Source organism: Moschus berezovskii, chromosome 4 (assembly GCF_049115385.1).
Source record: "Moschus berezovskii isolate FMDL1 chromosome 4, NW_MosBer_1.0, whole genome shotgun sequence".
NCBI classification, from domain to species: Eukaryota; Metazoa; Chordata; class Mammalia; order Artiodactyla; family Moschidae; genus Moschus; species Moschus berezovskii.
The window spans coordinates 95,198,193-95,222,579 of NC_142463.1; the positions used below are offsets into that span (position 1 = coordinate 95,198,193).

A 24,387-nucleotide genomic window follows, 5' to 3' on the forward strand; every position below is an offset into this window, starting at 1 on the left:
TAGCAGCAAATGGTACGTGTAGTATCCTGTTTGTGCAATATAAAAGGAAATCTATATTCCATTGCGTTATATATATTATATATATATATTCCACTGGTTGTTTTTAAATTGTTCTATTTTATTTATCGGACAGACAGCATGTGGGATCTTAGTTCCCCAACCAGGGATCGAACCCATGCTCCCCGCATTGGGAGCTAAGAGTCTTAACCACTGGACCACCAGGGAATCCCTCCACTGTTTGTTTATATAGCCAGTTAGCAATGTTCTTCTTTTTTTATTTTTTAGCAATGTCCTATCACTCTCTTGGCAGATGTTCAGTTACCTGGGACAGTCTACATTTATCATTTTGTAATGGCAACCCACTCCAGTGTTCTTGCCTGGAGAATCCCAGGGACGGGGGAGCCTGGTAGGCTGCCGTCTATGGGGTCACACAGAGTCGGACACGACTGAAGTGACTTAGCAGCAGCAAACTAATTTTTAAATTACTGGGTTTCCCTGATGGCTCAATTGGTAAAGAATCTGCCTGCAATGCAGGAGACCCCAGTTCGATTCCTGGGTCGGGAAGATCCCCTGGAGAAGGGAAAGGCCACCCACTCCAATATTCTTGGGCTTCCCTTGTGGCTCAGCTGGTAAAGAATCTGCCCGCAATGTAGGAGACCTGGGTTCAGTCCCTGGGTTGGAAAGATCTGCTGGAGAAGGGAAAGGCTACACACTCCAGTATTCTGGCCTAGAGAATTCCATGGACTATATATGGTCCATTGGGTCACAAAGAGTCAGACATGATTGAGTGACTTTCACTTTTTCACTTTTTAAAATCACTAATAATGATTAAAATTCTGCTTACATTAAAACAGTTTAAAAAGAGAATGGTAGGATATAAAGTGAAAAGCAAAAGTACTTTTGGTTGCACTGAACCCACCCCTGACTCAGACTAGGATCCGTCCATGTTGGCAAGTCTCCTGAGCTTTAGCAAAGCCAAGGTTCCTGCTTATTTCATGAGGGGCTGGACTCCTATACAGGATCTTACAGTCTGGGCTGTGTGGCAGAAACCAGGGCAGGTGGAAGTTATCTGAGCAAGCTTTCATGAGGTATACTCACATCTGTCACATTCACCACCCCTATCTGTGGCTTGAAGAGGTCAATCTTGAAAGTCTTTTCCCAATAGGCAACAAGCTGTAGCAACAAAAAATAAAATTAGACAGCAGGCATCATCCCCTGTTCAAGCCACTTTTTGTGGCTGGACCCACCTGCCATCCCATCAAGTAATGAGGCCACCATTGGTTAAAGTTCTCCAAAACAGCTGTGGGCATGGAGGAAATTGAAGACTTGGCATTCAGCACTTTAAATAAGCATGGAAAAAAGATGTCATAACACAAACTATGAAAGCATGTAATATAAAAGCCTCTAAATCTGGAAGGAAGAATATTACAGAGATCGTCCAAAGTTGTTTCCCAAATTCCCTTTGGCTCTTTTATAGTTTATGTGTGGTGAAGGAGCCATTCCCCTCCAACAATATCTCACTTAAAAACCCCTTACCTTGAGCCCCTTTGCTCGTGAGATGTCTAGGAAAGCAGTGGTGTGTTGTAAGTGGGCATGTAAAAAAGAAGAAGGCTTCTCCGTTCAGACAGACTTGGGTTCATGTGGACTAATATCTGACTGGGGCAGGACTCAACGAGTAAGGGGCCATGAAGTAAGAAAATGGAGATATTCAGTGGTAGAAAGTCTCCCAAACAAATGTATGGTCCGATGGGGACGAGAGGATAGTCAAGAACTTGCAAATCAGAAGTCTGAAGATTTCTCATTTGCAAAAGCAAGGCAAACATAGAGCAGGTCAGGAGAAAAGCAGACCATCTGTGAGCTTGCAAGACAAAATAGTTCAGGTAAATGAGAACTAAAACCAGGTAACAGCGAAACAAACAAAACTATAATATATAGCGTCTTATAAGGCCATGACTTTGTTATGGTTGCCCGGAATTATGACATTGACCTTAGGTGACATGGAATTCTCTGCCTTTGATTCACTCATCCTCTATGTAGGACTGGGATCCAGGACCCCTGAGATCACTGACACTCTTCATTTTTGTATATTTAATCATAGTTTGATCAATTGTGACTTATGCAATAAATGATAATTCCTGGAAGAAGATAGCGATCATTTATATTCTTTTTTTTTTTTTTCCTACTTTTTGTCTCACTGAAAAGCATGTGGGATCTTTGGTCCCCCACGAGGGATGGAACCGTGCCCCCTGCAGTGGAAGTGTGGCATCTTAACCACTGGACTACCAGGGGACTCTCTCATTTATATCCTACTGATAGCTAGAACTTAGTATCAACATTTAGCTCAACCTAAAGTCTACTGACTAACAGACCAAACTTTGGCATCACATAGACCTAGGTTAGAAGATAATGTGTACCACTTACAGCTTAAATCTCTCCAGTTGTCATCCTGTAAGACAGGTATTATAATGGTCTGTACATCATAGGGTTGTTGAGAGGATTAGATGATGCTTGTAAAGAATTTACCATAGTTCTGGGCATATAATAGAGTATATTACCTACATTCATTACCACTGGGCTCACATATTGCTATAAATTCTGTTTATTCTCTTTAAAATGAAGCATAATCAAGGCTTTGATCATTGACCCAGCAAGAGTTTAAGGGCCTTACACATTCAACAGGTGCTAGATATTATGCTAGGAGAGCATGGTGAACAAGACAGACAGGGTCCCTGCCTTCCCAGAAGTTGTTCTTAACTCCATGCAGAATGTTCACCTCTGAAGGTTTAGAAACTCAGGTTGCCTCAGAGAGAAGGGCCCCCTCATAAAATGAAAGAGGGTATAGCCAGGGGTGGCAGGCAGCTATGGAACCATTGGCAGAGGAATTTCACCCACACTTGAGTGGGCCCCAAAGGAACTCTGGCCTCCAGGGAATGAGAACAGTAAGTCTTACCTGGTCGGTGGAGGCACCAGGCCTTAAGTTCAGTGTTGTCCCAGGGGCTAAGATCCTCACATTGGGTCAAGGCAGCCCCTGAGCTTCTGCAAGTGCCTCTTCTATTTTACCTCCTTCTCTGTGTATCCATTTATCACGCTAAACACAAACATGAGACTGCGAGGGTGACCAGGGACGAGGCCCCAGTCTGAGCCACTCACCAGAGGAAAGTCATCGGGGTCGATCCATACGATGCTCAGGTCCGGGTTGTCTGTGTTGTCCCGGGCAACCTGCTTCAAGATCTCCAGGAACTCATAGCCATCTGAAGCAGGATGCAAGAAGGTTGAGTAAGCTCTGCGCATACATGGTTTCTAAGAGGGAAAGCAGAGTGCCGCTTTTCCATGAGGGTTTCTTAGGTTATCTGGTGCATACCCTCAATTACAGGATTATTCTATAAAATGAGCGAGATGAGAACTCCAGACACAAAGCAGCTTATTCAAAGGAAACGATAAACATTCTGAATAAAGAAATTAAAAGTTTCACAGGGAAGTGTCTGGTTATAACTCAAAGCTAAATTCCATTTGCTAAATTGCCTGTAAAAATTGACCAGCCTAGGAGTCAGAAAGTGTAACCCCAGAACAGAGAAACTCCAGTCTGGTCCTCAGTGTTCTGTGCCATCTCTTAAAACAGATAATTTGTTATCCCTCAGAGTTCCAGTTCCCCAGAACATTCACTCTGTTGACCAAGAACTTTTAGCCTGGATCCTTCGTTTTCTACAATCTGGAGTTCCTAAAACTTTCAAACTAAGTGGGCTTCTGATTGATGTGTGCATGCTAAGTCGCTTCAGAGTGTCCAACTCTGTGTGAACCTATACTGCAGCCTGCCAGGCTCCTCGGTCCATGGGATTCTCCAGGCAAGAATACTGGAGTGAGTTGCTGTGCCCTCTTCCAGGGGATCTTTTTGACCCAGGATCAAACCCTCATTGCTTACGTCTAACTGCATTGGCAGGTAGGTTCTTTACGACAGTTGGTTTCAAAGCTCTGAGTTAGTGAATGGGGTTCCCTTCCTCCCTTTCACTATTTCCCTGAGAGCTCTGCCCTCTTCCTACTCAATTCACAGCATTCATTGCCCACCAGGGGAAGGATGATTCATATGAAAAGCAAATACAAGCCTCATTAAGACAAGCTGATGACTTCAAGAGCACAGAAAGCCTAAGTCTTGAAGAACTAAAAAAGAGAAACTTTATGTCATAAACAAAAATTTTGTTTAGTAAGAAAAAAAGGAATGTTTATTAAGAGAAAGCATAGCCTAAACCTTCAGCATCCCTCTCCCCGACTCCCAATCAGTAACAAAGAGTTTAGGTTGTTAACAAGTCCCTGAGAATAAGCTCTGTGCCACTGTGTATGTGTTTGTGTGTACAAGTCCAGGTGCTGGATTTAGCACACCCATGTGTCCACATATAAAAGCTCCATGGTTTCAGGGAATCCCAGAGTATAGGGGACTCATGGTTTATTTCAGAATAAAACTCAGGAAAATGGAAAGACCTCAGAGTCTCTTGGTGAACCCTCTGGTACAAAAGCCCTAGGACAGAGAAGACTGTAAGGAGGCCTCACTGAGTTCTCTGGGCGGACATAGGTGAGGTTGAGGGGAGATGGATCTGAAGAGGCCCAGCAATTGGGATGAAGGGGACCAGTGATGACCTAGTAGCTCAGACGGTAAAGCATCTGCCTGCAATGCATGAGACCCGGGATCGATCCTGGGTTGGGAAGATACCCTGGAGAAGGAAATGGCAGTCCACTCCAGTATTCTTGCCTGGAGAATTCCATGGACAGAGGGGCCTGGCAGGCTATACAGTCCATGGGGTTGCGAAGAGTTGGCTATGACTGAGTGACTAACACACACACAGATATGAGGAAGCCCTGTCCCCATGCCTGGGTGGACCTCATAATGGAAAAGAAATCTACGGCATTCAGTCAATTTGGCTTCCCTGTGGCTCAGACAGTAAAAAATCTGCCTGAAATGTGGGAGGCAGGGATTCCATCCCTGGGTCAGAAAGACCCCCTGGAGAAGAAAATGGCTATCCTCCCCAGTATTCTTCCCCGGAGAATTTCAAGGACAGAGGAGCCTGGTGGGCTATAGTCCATGGGGTCGCAAAGAGCTGGACACGACTGAGCGACTAACACCACCAGTCAATTTGAACCCCTCTCTGCAGCCTCTGTTGAACACGCCTCTCCTCTCTCCAGGCACCCTAGCCTTTGTTTGGCTACCTGGGGCCTCTCGGGAAAGGTTTTTCCCTGCACTTCCTCTTCCCTAATATACTCTAGGCAAAATGCACATTATTCTTAGCAGCTCTGCTTTGAGTGGGTGTAGTCTTTAAGTGTGGCTAAATCATACTAAAGATTCAGAGTGGACCCCTCAGCCCTTGTTACCTGGAAGGCAGAGCTACCTTTAGCAGAGAAGAGGGTCTTTATGGCCTGCAGCCCTATCCTGCAGAGATCTGGGTGGTCTGGGTGATTTTTCCATCTATCCTCTGAATTGTATGACAAATTAGATTGTATGACAGAGATGGATGGGGTTTTGTGCTTTAGAGTTTATGATCTATCACTGTAAGGGTTGGAGTGGAGTACCATTGGCTGCTACAACCTGGACACTATGAATCTGCCTTCTTGGGCATGTCGCTGCGTCACAGGACAGGGCACTATGGTGCCACCTGGGTTATCTGAAACCCACAGACTGCACTGGGGGGTCTCCTCAAGAGCTTCAGTCACCACGTTCAGCAGCCGAGAAGAGATGGATGGCTACAAATAAGGTGCAGCTGCCAGTACTCTGGAAAGCGAGAATCACATGTGACAAATCAGAAATTCACAAAGAGGATGAAATTCAACAACACAGTCCGGAATTCATGTAGAAAGTAAAGCTTAAGTGCAAAAGACTGACGTAAGGGAAGGCAGATGCGGGTCTAGGTACAAGTGTAGAGGAAGAAGATCTGAACGGAAGCCCAACACACAAGATGGCACTGCTTGTTTCCGATGGAAAACCCACGTATCACAATTTATAAATAGGAATGCACATACAGGGACATTTCTGTTTCAGAGCAGGTTTGGAGATAAAAAGAGAAAGACTGAAGGATCGAAAACTGGGTCCTGCAAGAAAAAGCACGTGATCTGGAGTTTTTACATAAACAAGATAAGTCAAAACTGTGGTTCAATGCTTGTTTTTAAGAATACAGAAAGGTTTTTTTGTCAGGAGAATATTCTTTTGCCTATGGAGGAGTGAGGAAAGCTCAAAAAACATGCCTCAAATAAATTAATAAATGAGTTGCCATTAACGTTGGGATGTTTCATCCAGAGTCAAGAGCAGTTTTTGACACTCCGGATGATATATTCTGTAATGGGCCTACTCCCTCTGCATCCCTGAATATTTCCAAGAGCAGAACCTGTTCTTCAGGGAGGCAGCCCAGCTTGATTCTTAAACATGTGGACACTTGGGCCAAATGGTCCAAATCCTGGGTCTGCTGTTTGGAGTGTGACTTAGGGCAAGTCATTTAATGTCTTGGTTTCTCGTCTGTAAAAGCGGGATGATAACAATAGTACCGATGTTGTGGACTGATTGTTATTTAAACGAGTTAGTGTCTCTAGCACTTAGATGGTGCCTGACACAAAGTAAGTCTTACTTTGTGAAATTCTCTGACATTCTTCTGCCTGAATACAAGGAACCTGGCCATTCACCTGTTTATCCAATGCATATGTGTTACGTGCAATGATCTGGGCACAAGGGTGGGCTCGATGCAGTTCTGGCCCCGTGTGGCAGAGCAGACATGTTCCGATGCGGTTACGCCAGGAGGTGGTATGTCATGGAGTGACTCCTTCTGGTCCCTCTTGCTGATTCAGTCATTGAAGGCTGCAGGGGCAGCTAGAGCAGCTGGTATGACTATGAGAACCTTGCCTCAGTGCAGGATTAAAGCAAGATTTACTTACTTTGTTTTAAAATCATTAAGCTAATTTTGATATTCCTGATCCAAGGCTCACAAGCCCTATTTACCTCCGTTAACCCCCAGCCTTGAATCCTTGTTGGAATGAATTCTCATTCATCTGTGAAAGCAGAATTAAGACAGCCACACTGGCCTCATATGTATTTAGTCACTAAAATTTTAACTTACAAGTTCAGTTTCTTCTTAGGGACCACTTCTGTTTCATTGTAAAACAGGTGTCCTGGAAAAGGGACACATCCTCTGTGGACTCCCCTTTTCGACCAAGAAGGCAGGTGTCGGGAGCCATATTTCACTTTCGTAATTCAATGTTAAGCACAAGACTAGTTCACAGTTGCAACGATACGAATGAATGAATCAATGAGTTTGAAATTAATGAACATTTTCTTATCAATGATATACCCAGCTTGCTGCTGCTGCTGCTAAGTCACTTCAGTCGTGTCCGACTCTGTGTGACCCCATAGACGGCAGCCCACCAGGCTCCCCCGTCCCTGGGATTCTCCAGGCAAGAACACTGGAGTGGGTTGCCATTTCCTTCTCCAATGTGTGAAAGTGAAAATGAAGTCCCTCAGTCGTGTCCGACCCTTAGCGACACCACGGACTGCAGCCTACCAGGCTCCTCCATCCAAGGGATTTTCCAGGCAATAGTACTGGAGTGGCTTGCCATTGCCTTCATATACCCAGCTTAGAGGACTTTTAAGATTGTGACCATGGATTTCTCAAAAAGAATAGCCTGTAATTCTTTTTTAAAAGGTAAATTAAGAAAAAAGAGGAAATATTATTAGTTTGAGATTTGTAGACTAGCAGTTATTTCACCATTGAAAGTAGAGAGCTATTCTCTGTGTCATTAGTTAGAGAAGCCACCATTCTCAAAGCCAGAAGGGATTCCCAAATATCCCACATATCCAGGCAGGTGTATAGATAGCCCCACCCAGAACATTGGTCTGTCTTCTCTCTTGAATGTTTCCAGTGCTGAGACCCTCTGGCCTCCCTAAAGGTCTAGTACAGAATCAATAACCTAGACAGCCAAGAGTTGTCTTCTTTCATCAAACTGAAATTTCCTTCTTTCTCAAGAAGTCCATCTCCCAACTTCTTCCTTTATGCACACAGGGCATTGTTCTTTATGTATAGGAAGCCTGCGATCATGTTGCCCAACCTTGATTTTACGAGTATTTCTCGAGCATTTACTGGCTACTGGCTATTAAGTAGTTTTGCATTTAATCTTTGTATCTAGTCCTGATGGAAGCTAGGAAAATGTTATTATCTCCATTTTAAAGAGGATGAAATTCAGACACAGGGAGAGTCCCTGATTTGCCCAGCATCTCACACCAGCAAGTGGCAGAGCCAGGATTCTAACTCGGGCCTTTGGTCTACACCTCGGGTTCTGTTTCCACAGCCCACAGCATGTGGTCTCCACACACTGACCCAAACTGTTCATCTTCTTGCTCAAGTCTGTGCTTGAGAGCCGAGCACCAGGAGTGGAAGCATCCACGTGAGGGAAGCGAGGCCATGGACAGCAGGAGACACATGGGTGGACCTGGGGCTGGTGGGCTGGCCTTTGCCTCCCCATCACCCAGTAGTCATGGGCCCCTTCCCCTCTTTCTAGCCTGCAGCTGAGCCACAGCCTGTCCAGTTGGCTGTCAGTGATTTCCCTGAGTGTGCCTGGAATCTCAGAGCTGGATCCAAACAAAGAAGAGGGGCCAGCGGTAAAGAATGCAAGCAATGGAGATGCAGACATAGAGATCAGACTTATGGATACAGGCGAGGGGGAGGATGGAGAGGGTGAGACGAATGGAGAGAGTAGCATGGAAGCATAAAACCAGCATGTGTAAAATAGATACCTGTGTATGTTAGTTGCTCAGTCGTGTCCAACTCTTTGCAACCCCATGGATGGTAGCCCAGCACGTTTCTCTGTCCATGGGATTCTCCAGGCAAGAATACTGGAGTGGGTTGCCATTCCCTTCTCCAGGGGATCTTTCTGACCCAGGGAATGAACCCGGTCTCCTGCACTGCAGGCAGATTCTTTACTGTCTGAGCTACCAGGGAAGCCCACGTAAAATAGGTAGCCAACGGAAATTTGCTGTTTGACTCAGGGAACTCAAACTGAGCTCTGTAACAGATACATATATACGTATGTATGTGCAGGCTAAGTCGCTTCAGTCATGTGCAACTCTTTGCAACCCCATGGACTATAGCCCGCCAGGCTCCTCTGTCCATGAGATTCTCCAGGCAAGAATACTGGAGTGGGTTGCCATTTCCTTCTCGAGGGGATCTTCCCGACCCAGGATTGAACCCTCATCTCTTACGTCTCCTGAATTGGCAGGTGGGTGTTGTACCGCTAGTACCACCTGGGAAGCCCCGGACATATGTACACCTATGGCTAATTCATGTTGATGTATGGCAGAAACCAAACCAATACTGTAAGGCAACTATCCTTCAATTAAAAATAAATAAATAAAAAAACAACAACAATAAACCAGATGCAGGTTTGATCCCTGGATCGGGAAGGTCTCCTGGAGGACGAAGTGGAAACCCACTCCAGTACTCTTGCCTAGGAAACCCCATGGACAGGGGAGCCTGCCGGGCTACAGTCGATGTGGTCACAAAGAGTAGGACACGACTGAGCACATATACATGCATGCCCAATGCAGTGAGAGCTCTGATTCCTTCCCTGCCAGACGAGACTGGACCCTGAGATCCCACGACCCAGAGCCGAGGGCTCAGGCTTTGCCAGGTTTCCCACGGCGAGCAGGAGGCCTCTGGGAATCACATCTTCGTGGGAGGAGACGATGATGATTATGCTTTCCTCCTTCCCAGGCAGGGAGGGCCTGGTGGGAATGAGACTGCACAAGCCCTGGGGGACCAGTTCCAGGGCAGTCCCAGCCGTGCAAGAAGCCAGAGCTTGTCTGGCAGACACACGTGTGTCTCAGACCCAGCAAGGGACCCGCAGTAACAGGTCCAGGCCCTCTGCACGCTGCTCACTAGGCCCTCACACTCTCCTCCTGACCCATCCTCAGGGCCTGGCGGCACTCATCCCATAAATATGCTGAGAGACACCCCCGCCCCCACACTGCAACCCCAGCTGCAGTTATGGGACTCGGGGTCTCGCTCCTGGAGACAGGCCTAGGCTTGGGGAACCAGGCTGGATGGCCAAGTCCTGTGACTATTGCTTCTGAGGGAGGTGACACAGATAAGCAGGCATCACGTGGCTTGCAGGTTGTGTCTGGACTTAGAAGACCCTGCACAGGTCACTTAACCTCTCTGAGGCTTCTATCTCCTCAGTTGACAATGGAGAAAAAAGCTCCCCCATGACCTTGGGGCTCGTTGATAATAATGATACTCTTGTTATCATGCCAGGCACTTGCGGAAGAGACTGAAAAGGTTTTCCCTGTTTTCTTTCTTTCCCAGTCCATCAGCATGGAATTCATGTCAAGTGTTCTTCACTATGTTCATCCTTCATTAATAGGAGGGCTCCTGGTGTCATTGGCAGGTATATTCTGTGTGCCCAGAGCTATCAGACCCAGGGCCAGATGCCGGAACACGAAGGTGTGGAGGGCAGTCACCTGAGAGGTCTCCTCTCAGAAGGGCCCACTCAGTGTGTAAGCAGCAGCACGGCGTCTGAACCCGGGCCCTTAGGGAGCCGTGGGAGACTCACTGACAAGGTGAGTCACTCAGTCTCCTGTTAGAGAGAGATGGGGGACATGGTATGGGCCCACAGTCCTGAGCCAGCCCCTGAGAACTGGAACATCCTATCACTCCTTAGTGCAGCGCTCCTCTTCTCTGTCTCCGAGCTCTTGCGTGTGTGCATATGTAATAAGTCGCTTCAGTCATGTCCACCTCTTTGCAACTGTAGTCTGCCAGGCTCCTCTATCCATGAGATTTCCCCGGCAAGAATACTAGAGTGGGTGGCCATGCCCTTCTCCAAAGGATCTTCCCGACCCAGGGATCTCTTATGTATCCTGAAATGGCAGGTGGGTTCTTTACTACTAGCGCCATCTGGGAAGCCCAAGCTCTTGGGGCCCGGAAATGGTGGGAAAGGCAAATGGCACAGGAGCAGAGGTGGCTGTTACAGTCCAGGGCTTGAGGCTGGACTGCCTGGGTTGGAATCCCAGTTCTACCACTGATTAGTCACATAACCGAGGGATGCTACTTAACTTCTCCATACCTTTGTTTCCCAAACTGCATATCAGGGAAGATGATAATAACAGTACCTATTGCTTACAAGGGCTTCCCTGGTGGCTCAGTGGTAAAGAATCCGCCTGCGATGCAGGAGACACAAGTTCAATCCCTGGGTTGGGAAGATCCCCTGGAGAAGGAAATGGCAACCCACTCCAGTAGTCTTGCCAGGGAAATTCCTTGGACAGAGGAGCCTGGTGGGCCACAGTTCATGGGGTCGCAAAGAGTCAGACACACGATTTAGCGACTGAACAGCGATGACTACCTATAAGCACAGGGCTGCCGTGAAGATGAAGTGTGCAGATATTTAAGTGCTTGGAACTATATTTAGCAAGAGCTGCATTTTAAATTAGATCAAATTTAAATTTGGAAGCTCAATTAAGCAGTCAGTGTTCCTATTTGAGGCAACTAGTGTCAAAAACATTTTACAAGACCTGAGGCTGTTGAAACTCAGTTGGAACAAGGGCTTGGACCCTTGCACTCGGGGCCCCTCACTGGTTGTATTCCATAGGCTCAGACAGCAGCCTCAGTGCATCTCAGTGCATCTCCAGCTTGTTAGTGTTAATGTCCCTGGTGCTCTTGGAGGATATCCATCCAGCATGAGCTCATGTAGAAATGCCACTTTGTGACCCTTTCATCCAGTGATCTAAAGAAGATGTCAGCCTGATGCAGACACCTCTGAGGGCGGCAGGGGAGATGGTCCACACCTGTCAAACAGTAGATCTGGTTGCATTCTGAGCGCAAGAGCTGAGGGGAGGCTGTGGAAGAGGAAGCCGGGCAGCACCACAGGGCACTGGGCAAGACCAGAGAGCTGTGAAGGTCCTTTCCAGCCAGGCCCGCCTGCAGTCACAGCAGGGAGGAGAGCTCACCGCAGAAGAGATCCAGCAGTTGTGCTCAGGGCCAGAGAGCAGGCAGGGTCTGCAATCCCTGAACACAAGCCCTCTACTGGGACTGTCAGAACCACTGGGCGAGTCCTTGAGTGGCCAGGTCACTCGGAGAGACCTTTTTTACTGCTGTTGCTGAATAATCGTAGATTCCAAGTCTGGTAGCATCAGTGGGGACGATGTTTGACTTTTCTTCATTGATTGGGATCTTCTGCTTCCAGGTGGCTCCACTCTCCTCACTTCCACTTCTTTTTCTTGCTCTCTTGGTGCCCACCTCCCCTATCTCTTGCTAAGAGCCCGAAGCTGGCTGGGGCGACCCCAGGGAGGTAGTGTGGTCGGGTGGACAGTGCCCAAAGGAGCCATCCAGAAATCTAAACTCCTGTGCCTGCTATGCCTCTAACCGTGCCATCCTAAGTGAGTCACTGAACTTCTTTGGGTCTTTTCAAACGTTGGAGGTGCAGAGGGTGGTAAAGGACAGCAGAGAGGAAGGAGGGCAGGTTAAACAGTCACTCAGACTCCGCAGGGTAGTAATTCTGAGGGACGGGTAGACATGCGAAGCAGGGCTTTGTGGTTCAGGGTGGGGCTAGGCACCCAGTCAGCGCTCAGTTTAATTCCAGCTCCACTGCTCCCCAGCAAGTCAGCTGCTCTGGGCCTCCTCGGCTTCATCAGTTGTAAAATGGGAATAAAAGTAGTACCTCCCACGTGGGGTTACCTCATCTAAGAATACAATAAGTCACCATCATCCTCATCTTCATCAGAATCACGATGTGGTCAGAGGTCAAGAAAGCCTGTCAGAGTTTGAATCTTGGCTTGAATACAGCAAGTGATTTGGGCAAGTCATTTAACCCTTAAGAATCACTTTTCTCATCTGATGCTGGGGGGATCATCATCATGCATATGTCACAGGGTGGCTTTAAGGACCAAATAGGACCACCTCCATAAAGCTCACAGCACACTTCCTCCACACTCTTAGCTCTTTAAGAGAGCTGTATTATTTTCTTTGGTGAGTGGGTAGGGGTTTGGTTGGTGCAGTGGGCCACGCGGAGCTTGTTAGCAAGAGCAAGTTGTATCAGGAAGTATTGTCTGGGTAGGAATGAAATTCCTAGTCCTGCAGCCAGGCCCCTCTGTCCTGGTTACACATCAGTGACCTGCAGTAATGACTGACTAGTCGCAGAGTCAGAGATTTTCACAGAAAAGCCTTTCTCTTTCCCAGCCCTGAGCGGGCCAGTCCCTCCTCCCCCTCCCTGAGGAAAGATGCTGTGAGCCCGTCTTCCCTCCCCCACCTCCACCCCCAGCACATTTCTTCCAGCTTCCCAGTAACAAGCCCCAGCATGGGCTCCTGTGGGGCAAGACAGGCTTTGGGCCCAGGGATATTTGCGCAGGGAGGAGGTGGAAGTAGTTTCAGGAGCTTGATTCATGACAGCAGCAATCTCGGTCAAACAGGTTCCTGCAATTTCTCCGAGGCCTCTTTGTTCCATTGTTCCAGAGAGCCAGACAGGCCTCCCCACAATCCTGGGAGGGGGCAGAGGGTGGGGAAGGAAGCCCCCTGGAGTCTCGCCAGCAGGCTGCTGCTAATGGCCATTTCATCTCTGTTCACACAACACCAGGGATCCCATTCTGTTTGATTATAGCTTGTAAACCTCGGGCAACTGGCTTCTTTGCTATTTTTTTCTCCAGGGGCTGGGGGTAGCCAGAATTGTGGGAAAAAGCTGGAAATGTATTGACATTTTTTTTGGACACAGATTAGGTTTTCTTGAAGAGTTTTCCCAAATCTGCAAGTCAATGATGGGAAAACTGGGACATCGGTGAACATTCCAAAAAATTAATGAAAAAAAATGGGAAGGAAGTTTTCAGATAATTTGGAGCATAAATTTGTTTTTCATACAAAGGAATATTATTTGACCCTAAAAAGGAATGAATTATTGATACATACCAATACAGATGAATATGGAAAACATTATGCTAAGTGAAAGATGCTAGGTACAAAACGCTACATATTACATGATTTCATTTACATGAACTATCCAGAACAGGCAAATCCATAGAGACAGAAAGTACATTGAGTTGTTGCCAGCGGGTGGAGGAAAAGGGAATAGGAGTGGCTGCTAATTGAGATGAGATTTTTTTGAGATGATGACAGTGTTCTGGAATTAGATAGTGGTGATGTTTGCACAACTTTGTGAATATAGTAAAACCGCTGAATTGCACACTTAGAAAAGGTGAACCTTAGGGACTTCCATGGCGGCCCAGTGGCTAAGACTCAGTGCTCCCAGTGCAGAGGGTGGGTTTGATCCCTGGTCAGGGAACTAGATCCCACAAGCTGCCACTAAGAGTTCACATGTCACAACTAAGACCCAGCGTGGCCAAATACATAAATATTTAAAGAACGACGTGTCTTATGGTATGTGGATTATACCTCAGTTTTAAAAATTACATGATAAAAAACATTTGGGTTTCAGTTTGTAAGAACCTGTGGCGGTTGACAGTGTTTTACCAAACAAACAAAATGCTGGTCAGACAGTGAAGAGGTGGGCTCGGTCTCAGTCAGCCATCAGCGTATCTAATTATCTGCTCACAGGTATTTATTGAGTACCTACTCTGTGACAGGGCACGGACAAGAACCAGGTATATATTGATGAATGGGACAATCGTCCCCTCTTCATGGCCTCCCACTAGCTCATTTGCCCTCTTCCGCAGCTTGTTGAACTTCTCTGACCCTCTACTTCCTTATCTGTCTTTCTGAATGAATATATGAGAGGCTGAGGCAAATACCATACAATGTATCTTACCCGGAACAGTGGTTCCCAAACCGCACAGGGCATCAGCACTTGGCTCAGAGCTTGTTTCAGTCAGTCCCAGGTGGCTTGGTGGCACTGTCAGATTGGGAGACCCTGCCCAGGCATCTCATAGCCCAAAGCTGCTTAGCCATCCTAGAGGAAGTTCCCTGCCTTCTCTGGTTGCGGTCTAGATTGTCCCAAGTCTTCCAAAACACACTTCAGAATCACCGCTTACCCTTCCCTTTGGGAAACTTCATTCACAGAGCACTGCTGAAGGAATCCAGAATTTTACCACCTGCAAAATTAATTTTTCCTGCACTTCACTCCCCACTGGTGTTAAAAAGAGTGAAACCAGGAAAAACTTGTCCAGGTTAACACCCATTTACAGGGTCATTTTGTACTTTAGAAATAAGCTGCTTGTTTTGCCCAGTTCTCATTATTTGGTGGAATATTTTCTATGAAGTTTCCCAAGCACAGACAATATTTTGCAGACCAAAGGATACACAGTTGTTATTTTAAGGTAGGATTGCAATTCATATAGCCTAGATCACAACATTGGTAAATGAAGTTTAAATGTGAACAGTTTACCTCCCTCTCCCTATACACAGGGGCTTCCTTGGTAGCTCAGCTAGTAAAGAATACGCCTGCAATGCAGGAGACCCTGGTTCCATTCCTGGGCCTGGAAGATCCACTGGAGAAGGGATAAGCTACCCACTCCAGGATTCTTGGGCTTCCCTGGTGGCTCAGATGGTAAAGAATCTGCCCGCAATGAGGGAGACCAGGGTTCGATCTCTGGGTTGGAAAGATCCCCTGAAGGAGGGCATGGCAAACCACTCCAGTATTCTCGCCTGGAGAATCCCCATGGACAGAGAAGCCTGGTGGGCTACAGTCTTTGGGGTCGCAGAGTTGGACACGTCTGAATGACTAAGCACAGCACCCACATACACACACACATCCGTAAAGCTAGGATGTTTTAATATCCTCCTCCTCAGTCCTTGGGGCTTCCTAATAGACAGGCAGCTAGGCAGAATGAGGTTCATACTCACTTGTGCTGTGCTTAGTCGCTCAGTGGTGTCCGGTTCTTTGCGACCCCATGGACTGTAGCCTGCCAGGCTCCTCTGTCCATGGGATTTTCCAGGCAAGAGTACTGCAGTGGAGTGCCTTTGCCTTCTCCGCATACTCTCTTAGCTGTGTGCGTATTTGAATGTGAATCAGCCCTAACAGGCTACCACCAGGGGGCGCCCGATACCTGGCGGATGCGGAAGACCGGAAATGACGCACGGGAGGGTGAGGGCTGACAAAGGGGAGCGGTCAGGGTTGGCCTAAGGTGCGTAAGGGTGGGGACAGGGGTAGGGTTCCTACCTGGGTCACTCCTCTCCGCAAAGGCCACAATGTGGATTCCGTTCAAATCATCTTCCTGTGGGAGAGAAGAATCAGAGTTACTCTCTTGGGTGGAAAGATACCAGGGAGTGGACAGACTCAGAGGCTGGAATGAAAACGGGAGGCGGTGGAGCGGGCTGGACGCAGGGGCACACATTCAGGGAGGGAACACCGACGAGCCGCGGGGAAGACTGTGGAGTTAGTCAGTGGGTTTGCAAGACAAGAAAACACCAACCACACACAGACATTAGCTTGAAAAGGGCCTCACTCCCGCGGGCTGGAGGATCCAGGAGAGCAGCAGTAAAAGGCAAAATGAGGAAGAATGTGAGTTTGGTTCATCAGGAGCTCCGAGAGCCGCAGAGCATTCTGGACACAGCTCCGCGAGTGCGTGTGTCAGTCTGTGTTCCAAGAATTCACCGCCAGCAAATATAATCAGCGATATACCAGATTATAGAAACTTCCGAATGCTGCTAACAGATCCTGAAACTGTCCTCAAACAGGTAGCAGACAAGACTCTATGAGATGAGTGAGTATGTGGGTATGTTTTGTTCACACAAGAATCTACACCTGTGTAGTGCTTTTCTTGCCTGGAAAATCCCATGGATGGAGGAGCCTGGTGGGCTGCAGTCCGTGGGGTCGCTAAGGGTCGGACACGACTGAGCGACTTCACTTTCACTTTTCACTTTCACACATTGGAGAAGGAAATGGCAACCCACTCCAGTGTTCTTGCCTGGAGAATCCCAGGGACGGGGGAGCCTGGTGGGCTTCCGTCTATGGGGTCGCACAGAGTCAGATACGACTGACGTGACTTAGCAGCAGCAGCAGTGCTTTTCTTAAAGACATCTCTTACTGAAGAAGCAGAACCTGTGGGGTCAGTAGGGGGCGCTTTGCAGAGTGTGACCTCCAGGTTGTTTCCCTGGGGTCCTTTCTGTTTACCAAAGCAGGATAGATCCTGAGCTTGGGCAGCTGCAAGAAAAGTCTGGAATTTAGACTTAGGGAAAGTTGAGGGTGTGACAGTTAAAGTGTGTGTGGAGGCTGGGATGGGGTAGAGAATCTAGAGAGAGTGTTTCAAATCGATGGACAACCGAGTGCGTCTCGTGTTTCTCTGTCCTGAGCAGAAAGGACCATATATGCACCTTGTGTCTCCTCTGCACTGATTATTCCTGCAGAAGGAGAAGCACGAGTTTGGAGGGGCCCCTCTTATCAGAAATGTGAGCCTCAGGAGACCTGGAGAGGAAGCTGTGTGAGGATGAGCCACCAGGGACAAACCTGAGTGAATATGATCATCGCTGACGCTGGCAGAGGGATTCATTGGGTGCCCTGAATGTCGTATTAGAATCATCCTAGGGAAGAAAAGAAACTCCAGGCATCTCAAACCTCTCGTGATCTCTGTTTCCATTTCAGTTGATTTTAATGCTGGTGCAATCCTATCTAAATGCTAATTTTTTTCCTTTTGAGTTTGGAATGGACAAAAACCTCCACATGGTCTAAGAGAGATTAAATGGAAAATATTATTATTAAAAACAAGAGAGTGGGCACTGCCATGGTCAGACTCTGGGGAATTGAATTTTACAGTTATGTGTGTGCACGCGTATGTGAGTACAGGTTTATTACACAGATCTGACGGCAACCAGAAGGGGAGCCTGAGCTTTCACTGCTTTACATGTGCTATTATCGCCAGACAGAATACCCTGATCAGTTCTCATTAGGCTACCCTGTGTCTCTGTCTCCTGTCATCAGTTGGAAGTAGGCAGTGTTAACTCTAGGACGAAGGCTTCATTTCTGTGTACCCTTCTACAGTGCATTTGGAAATTAGTTTTAGAATTAAGAATCCATGTTAATTTGCTAAGTAGCTGTTCTTAATATGGCTCTCAGTCCCCAGGCCTGAGATGGCCCCTAGATGAAGAACCATAATCCAGAGAGAGGGCCTCTTTCTTTATGGATGTCAAAGATTCAGCACACAAACCTGTATTGAATACCTGCAAAGAAGCAGTTGCTTCTCAATACCAGGTATTTCCAGTAATAAGCTCACAGAGCAAGAATCCATGGTCAGGCGGGTAAGTCAGGGTTACTCAGTGTGAATCCAATGTGCAAGGTGGAGGAAGAGCCAAGCTGACCATCCACCGGCCTGAGAACACCCCAGGGGCTTTCTCTGAACCCCACAGCCTTTGCTGTGCAGATCACGCAGTTAGTCATCACATTGCCTTGAAAATAACCTTTTTAATTGCACAAATCTCTCTCAACTGGATGGCAGGCTCTCTGAGGGAAGGGATTATGGCTTAAAATAATAATGATAGTGAAAATGGCAACAATGATATTTGCCCCTTGCCACACAATGTATTGGTACTTTGTAAATACATTATTTCTGAATCTCAAAGTCTGATTCCTATTTATTGCTTCAAGAATTGAGTGACTTACCTAAAGCCATGGAGATGATACATGACATAACTGGGATTCAAGCCAGCTCTGTCTGACCCCAAAGTCCATTCCTTTTCTTTCTCAATGACGGGATCCCAAATGGGCCACTGTGACATAGAACTGTTTTGGCTGAAGGCATCTGAATTCCTGAAATCCTTTATCTGCTTAAAAGCAGAGACTCCCCAAGAACTCAGTTGTCATCACTCAGAGAGACATTATCACAAAACTATCGTATCTGCCATCTATTCTCCTAAGGGCCCATTTATCATTCAAAAAAAGTCACTTTGTTCTCCCAGAGGTGCTCCTGTGCCCTCCACCTCACCCCCATTCCCCATTAAGATGGTGTATAAGCCCCTTCTTGAGTCACGTTTCTCCCATGCATGAATAGCTAATTAAATCTGTGTTTTTTTCCTCTTGCCAATCTGTCTTTTATCCGTTTAATTTGCAGGCCCTAAGAAATAGACCTAAGAGGGTAGAGGAAACATTTTCCTCTCTGATGTTACCAACAAGATGTGCTCATCTATTGTGTCTCCACAGGCTTTGCAGAAGATGTTGCAAATGCTTATCAGTGGCTCTTACTTAAGTTGAAAGAGGCCAAGGAGGGGCTTTTAGGCTTAGTGTCTAAGCACCAGTTCCCCCCAAGAAGTGGAAATTTGGGAGTTACTTTGATGACTACCTGAGTGTAGATTTGCTAGCACTTTGTATGTCCCTCTGTCATAGCAGCAAACATCTTGGGCTGGTGTTCTATTATTGTGACTGTTTCATCTACTCAACCCTGAATTCCTAAGGACAGGACAACAATGCTTATTTTTATAACGTGATTAGCACAATGTAATAGGTTCTTCTTAATGTCTGTTGAATTTCTTTTAAAAAAAGAGTATAGTGATAAAACTCTTACATACATACCTCTTAAAGAAAATTAGCAAATATTAGAGATACCAAGGAGAAATGAAACATCAGTTACCCACCAATCAGATATTACCATTGTTCATATTTAACTCTGTTTCCTTCTAGTCTCTGTTGAATGTTTGCTCTCATGTTGAATGAAGAGATGCAAAGAGAAGAAAAATAGTTAAAACTATCAGAGTCCCTAACTAAGGGGCAATCAGTGATGTAGGGGCTCACTGGAGGAGATCCCTGGCCGCCTCTGGGAACGACTTTCCTATTGCAACCAAGGGAAGATGCTTTCAGAGAGAACTGCTGAGTCCAATTTCTGTGGGCTTTTGCCAAGGACTGTGGCTGCAACTGGCCAGGATGGAGGGCCGCTGGGGAGGTGGAGTCTCAAAGCAGAGGGACAAGTCAGCTTTGAGTCTGGACATTCTTTGAATATTCTAAGTAAATAAATAAATAGCTATCTGATTTATACACAGCAAATATTACTAGATACCAGTATTTTGGGAATAATAATTTATATTTTCTGTGATTTGCTGCTGTAAAAACCTGTACAGTTGGGGAGAGAAGCCAGACAATGGTTGCTTTAGCCCTACCTGGTTTTTCTATTTTATTTAGATATCTTGCAATGTCTAAGCAAGTGGGTGTTGAAGATCAAGACTTTGAAGTTTCCGAATTGGTCACTTTCCCCAGCCTGTGCAGTGTAAGTTGCTGTGACCAAATAGCCCTTGAAAGTGGGTACGTGTGGTTGGGGTAGGGACCGAGTGGCTTCCCCAAGCTCCTTCTGACAGTCTTGATTTCTGCTCCTCTTTCAGGATGCGAAGACAACCCTGGGTGGCCTGTCCTGCGCTCTCTCCCTAGTTGGAGACTTGGATGAGGGGCTGGCTAGGGCTTCTGGGGATGTCATATGGATATTCCACGATGGGGTGTTGGAAAGGACTAAACCCCTCTGGCTGCCCTTTTCTCTGCCTGGTTGAATTCAGTACACAGCCCTTTTCTAATTAGAAAGCAGTTGAATATATACTAACGTGGAAAGTGTGAGCCATCACTTTTATTTTATAGTATAGCAAAAGCTGTAACTTATTCATTAAGTGAAAAGAAAGCAGAGAATGGGTTCCAGTGAAGCCAGACGGCAAACTTCCTTTCTGAATATCTGCCTCTGATATGGGAGAGGGAGCATTTCTTCAGAGCAGCACGCAGGGGGGTGATTTGAGAGGTGTCCATGATCAGAAGGAGGGTGCAGGACTCTCCTGCAATGGTGGTATGGTTTTGGGTGTGATACTACTCTGTTAGTGACGAAAGGCCTGAGAGAAGGATTCTACAATTTTGCAGTGTTTCGCTTCCAGAAGCCTAGAGACGTATCTCTTAAGAATGAATAAAATAAGAATTAAAGATAAAGGCATAGCTGAACAGAACAGTAATAGTCACTTACGGTTTGAAATGGCACCTTATCTCATGAAAGACAAAGACAGACCAACAACCTATTCCAGACTAAAGGCAACTAAAAAAACGTAACAATCAAACACAAGCCTTGGATCAAGGTTTGGATCCTGCGCCAGGAAAAAACAAATGTTTTCTCTTGCTATAAAGGATATTAGTGACAACTGATCAATTTAAATGTGGAATTGTATTAGTATTAATTTCCTGATTTGGATAAGCATAGTGTGATTATGTGGGCATCCCACGTGGCACTAGTAGTAAAGAACCTGCCTGCCAACATAGGAGACGCGAGAGACCCTGGTTTGATTCCTAGGTTGGGAAGATTCCCTGGAGAAGGGCACAGCAACCCACTCCAGTATTCATGCCTGGAGAATCCCATGGACAGAGGAACCCGGTGGGCTAAGGTCCATAGGGTTCCAAAGAATTGGATACGACTGAAGCAATTTTGCACACATGCACACACTGATTATGTAAGAGAAAGTTCTTGTTTTTATACAACTTCTGAAGCGTTTAGGAGCTAAAGGGAATTGGGTCTGCTGTTTACTCTCAAACAGTTCAGAAAAATTCTGTATCAAGAGAATGTGATAAAGCACAAACGTTAACATTTGGAGAATATTTGTAAAGAGGTCATGGGGTTTGTTGCGCTGTTTTTTATAAGTGAAATTGTTTTAAATGAAAGGTAAGAAGAATATACCCTTTTTGTCATTTTAAAATCCAATAACAAGACCTCCTAAATGTTAAATTTTTGAAAGGTTTAAATGTTAGGAAAAGATGTTTCTATTGTGCTATGTTGCTCTTAAATAGTCCACTCCTTCAGACTGAATTATTTGCCTTTGGTGTGAAACGTTTGTTTTACCTTCAGATATCCAAAGAAGTTACATGCCAGTAAAACAGAGAGTGTCAAGTTACTCCATGATTCTGTTCATCTGTCACTTTAGACTCTGAATTAGAGAATTAGTAAACACATGCTTCCATGTTAATCTCTTTCTCCCTACCACTAACCCTTCTCTCCCTCTCCGCCAAAATGTTGCCTTATGGGGACATGGTCCCCTCTATGATATATGCTGGAGAAAACAAGAGATTTGGTTCCAGGTGTCTAAATTTAAGTCCCCAGATCTAATGCTTATTAGTTATATATCTTTGAGTAATTGATTTAATCCGTGTGATTGTCAGTTTCTCAGGGAAGCTAAAATACTTGTTCTATATCACTTTACAGAACTGTTGAGAGATCCCAGTAAAAGGGCACATGAAATGCTTTGAAAAAAGCTTCACAGACTTTGTTTGTTACTGTTTACTGAATTTTGTATGAAGCTGGGGTGGGGTGGGGGTGTGTATCTTCAAGGCCCTCTTTATAATGCTAACCCACCTGACATATTGTCTGTGACACAGACCTCGGGGACAATCTGACTTGGCACTTTTCAGTGCCTTGAGTTGGTATTTACAAAAACAGCCACCACGCACTAATGGAGTACCTACTGTGTCTGGGTTCTTCATACCTTTCATCCCTACAATAAGCCTGATTTTAGATGCAGAAGCTAAAGCTCAGAAAGACCACATGATTGAAGGTAGGATACAAAGCTAATAGGTGGCAGATTCTGAACTTGAGCCCAAGTCTGAAATGCGTGGTCTGAGCTTCTTCTATCTGTGACCTTGGGTTTCTGGTGGCCACTGAATAAAAGCCAATAGTCACTCTAGGAAATGAGCTCAGAGAGAGAGTAATTTTGCCTAATGGCCAACCCAGGGGAACGGAGTTGTAACTCAGTGTGATGCTGTCCATACGTCAAATTCTCCACCACCCCAGACATCCACTCCAGGGAAATAAGACTTGGTTTGAGGTTTGGAACTCAAAGGGGTATTCCTCTTGGGGAATGTACTCATCTCTACAAGGCAGAAAGAGTTTGCCACTTTCTTACCCATGTTTCAAACATATCTTCTGGGCGCAGGCGACGTAGAGTGGGTCTGGGGAAAAAGAGAAAGAAAGATAAACTTCCATGTAGGATGAGATGTTGGTTCACTTCCCCAAGTTCTACATACTTGTTTTCTCTCTGAAGGAAGCAGCAGATCGACCCTGTTGTGTGTCACACAGAGCTGGCCTAAAGCCTTTTCACAGGCTCATTGAGCCCAAGATTATAAAGTCTATCACAGATAATGCGTCAGAGTGAATGGGGTCAGCTTATGCCCAGGCCAAGAAGCCCTTTCCCTTCTCAGTGATAGGGGACACTCCTGAGAACCCTGAGCAGGCCCAGAATCAGGAGACCCAGGAGAGGAAACAGCCTAGAGCTACAGTAGTTTTATCACGAGAGTGATCCATCAAAAGCCCTTGAGGGATGTTTGGAGGAGCAGGTTGGATCTATCTTTTGCTCATAGTTTCACTGCTTTTTGAAAGTTGGCAAATACTGTTAGCCTTGTTGGTATTTACTCATCCGAATACCGCTTCCCTGTGGGGACCAAGGCCGACCCAGTGATGGAGTCATGATGCTCCACGTTCAGTGAGCCTGTGTGACTGTGCAGAGGGGAGGGTTGGGTGGATGAGGCAGTAAACCCCCCACCGTGTTCCAGTTTCTGGTGTTGTCTCTCCCCTAAGAGCCGAGGTCAGCAGACTACATACAGCTGGTGGGTCCAATCCAGCCAATGGCTCCTGTTTTTATAAATAAACTTCTGTTGGGACACAGCCACACACATTTATTTACATATGGCCCATGACTGTTTGCTCACTACAACGGTGGAATTGAGTGCTTGCAGCAGAGACCATCTGGCCCACAAAGCCGGCAATATTTATTTTCTGGCCCTTTACAAAAAAAGTATGCTGATCCAGGCTAGTGCTAATGGTATCAAATATTCCTCTCCTAGAAGTTCTATGCACAAAATGTTCATCCTTGGCATCATTACTTAACTACCCTGAGCCCAATTCCTTGATCTGTAAAATTCAGATATAATTTGTTATATCTCCCATAATGTTGAAGATTAGGTAAAATAGCTTCCCAAAGCACCTGGCATCATACTTTAGGATGCTAACATTAAATCACTATGATTATCATTATCTTACTGTATGAGGTGATTTCTTCACTGCAGGGAGGTGGTCTAACTTTGTTTGCAAATGTAAACCCATATTCAGAAAGTGTAGCCACTGATCAATGACCAGCAAAGCCACACTGCTGAGTTCAGTTCTGCCGGGGTACTAACTCCAGGTGGTTGCTCTTGGGGTCTGAAATGGTGGGACTGAGAGGCTTGTCTCCATCCCCTAGGCCCTGGATCACCCCTGCTGCCACTCCCTGCATGCCATCTGGGGCACCTTTGGTGCTCTTTCACAAACTCCACGAGCTCCTCTTCTGTGTAGGGTTTGTCAGGGATGGCAATGGGCTCGTCCATAAATGGCTCGTAGAAGTCAACCTCATTCATCTTCAAGGACAATTTCTTTGCAACCTGTAACAGTTAGAAGCAAGACAATAGTTTCCTTGAACAGTAGTCTAGAGTAGCAACGGGTTGTCCAGCCACGAGTGTGTG

General features: G+C 46.2%; 1 protein-coding gene across 1 annotated transcript in view; it reads right to left on the bottom strand.

Annotated features, from left to right (window-relative positions):
- The window catches only part of CASQ2 (calsequestrin 2), a 74,052-nt gene that overhangs the window by 1,557 nt on the left and 48,108 nt on the right, over positions 1–24,387 (bottom strand). Inside the window, exons 6-10 of the mRNA XM_055402310.2 lie at positions 24,176–24,306; positions 22,797–22,842; positions 16,117–16,171; positions 3,151–3,251; positions 1,099–1,173 (exon numbers count right to left, since the gene is read on the bottom strand). Of these exons, the coding sequence (XP_055258285.1) occupies positions 1,099–1,173; positions 3,151–3,251; positions 16,117–16,171; positions 22,797–22,842; positions 24,176–24,306 (408 nt within the window). The remainder of the gene's footprint in view (positions 1–1,098; positions 1,174–3,150; positions 3,252–16,116; positions 16,172–22,796; positions 22,843–24,175; positions 24,307–24,387) is intronic.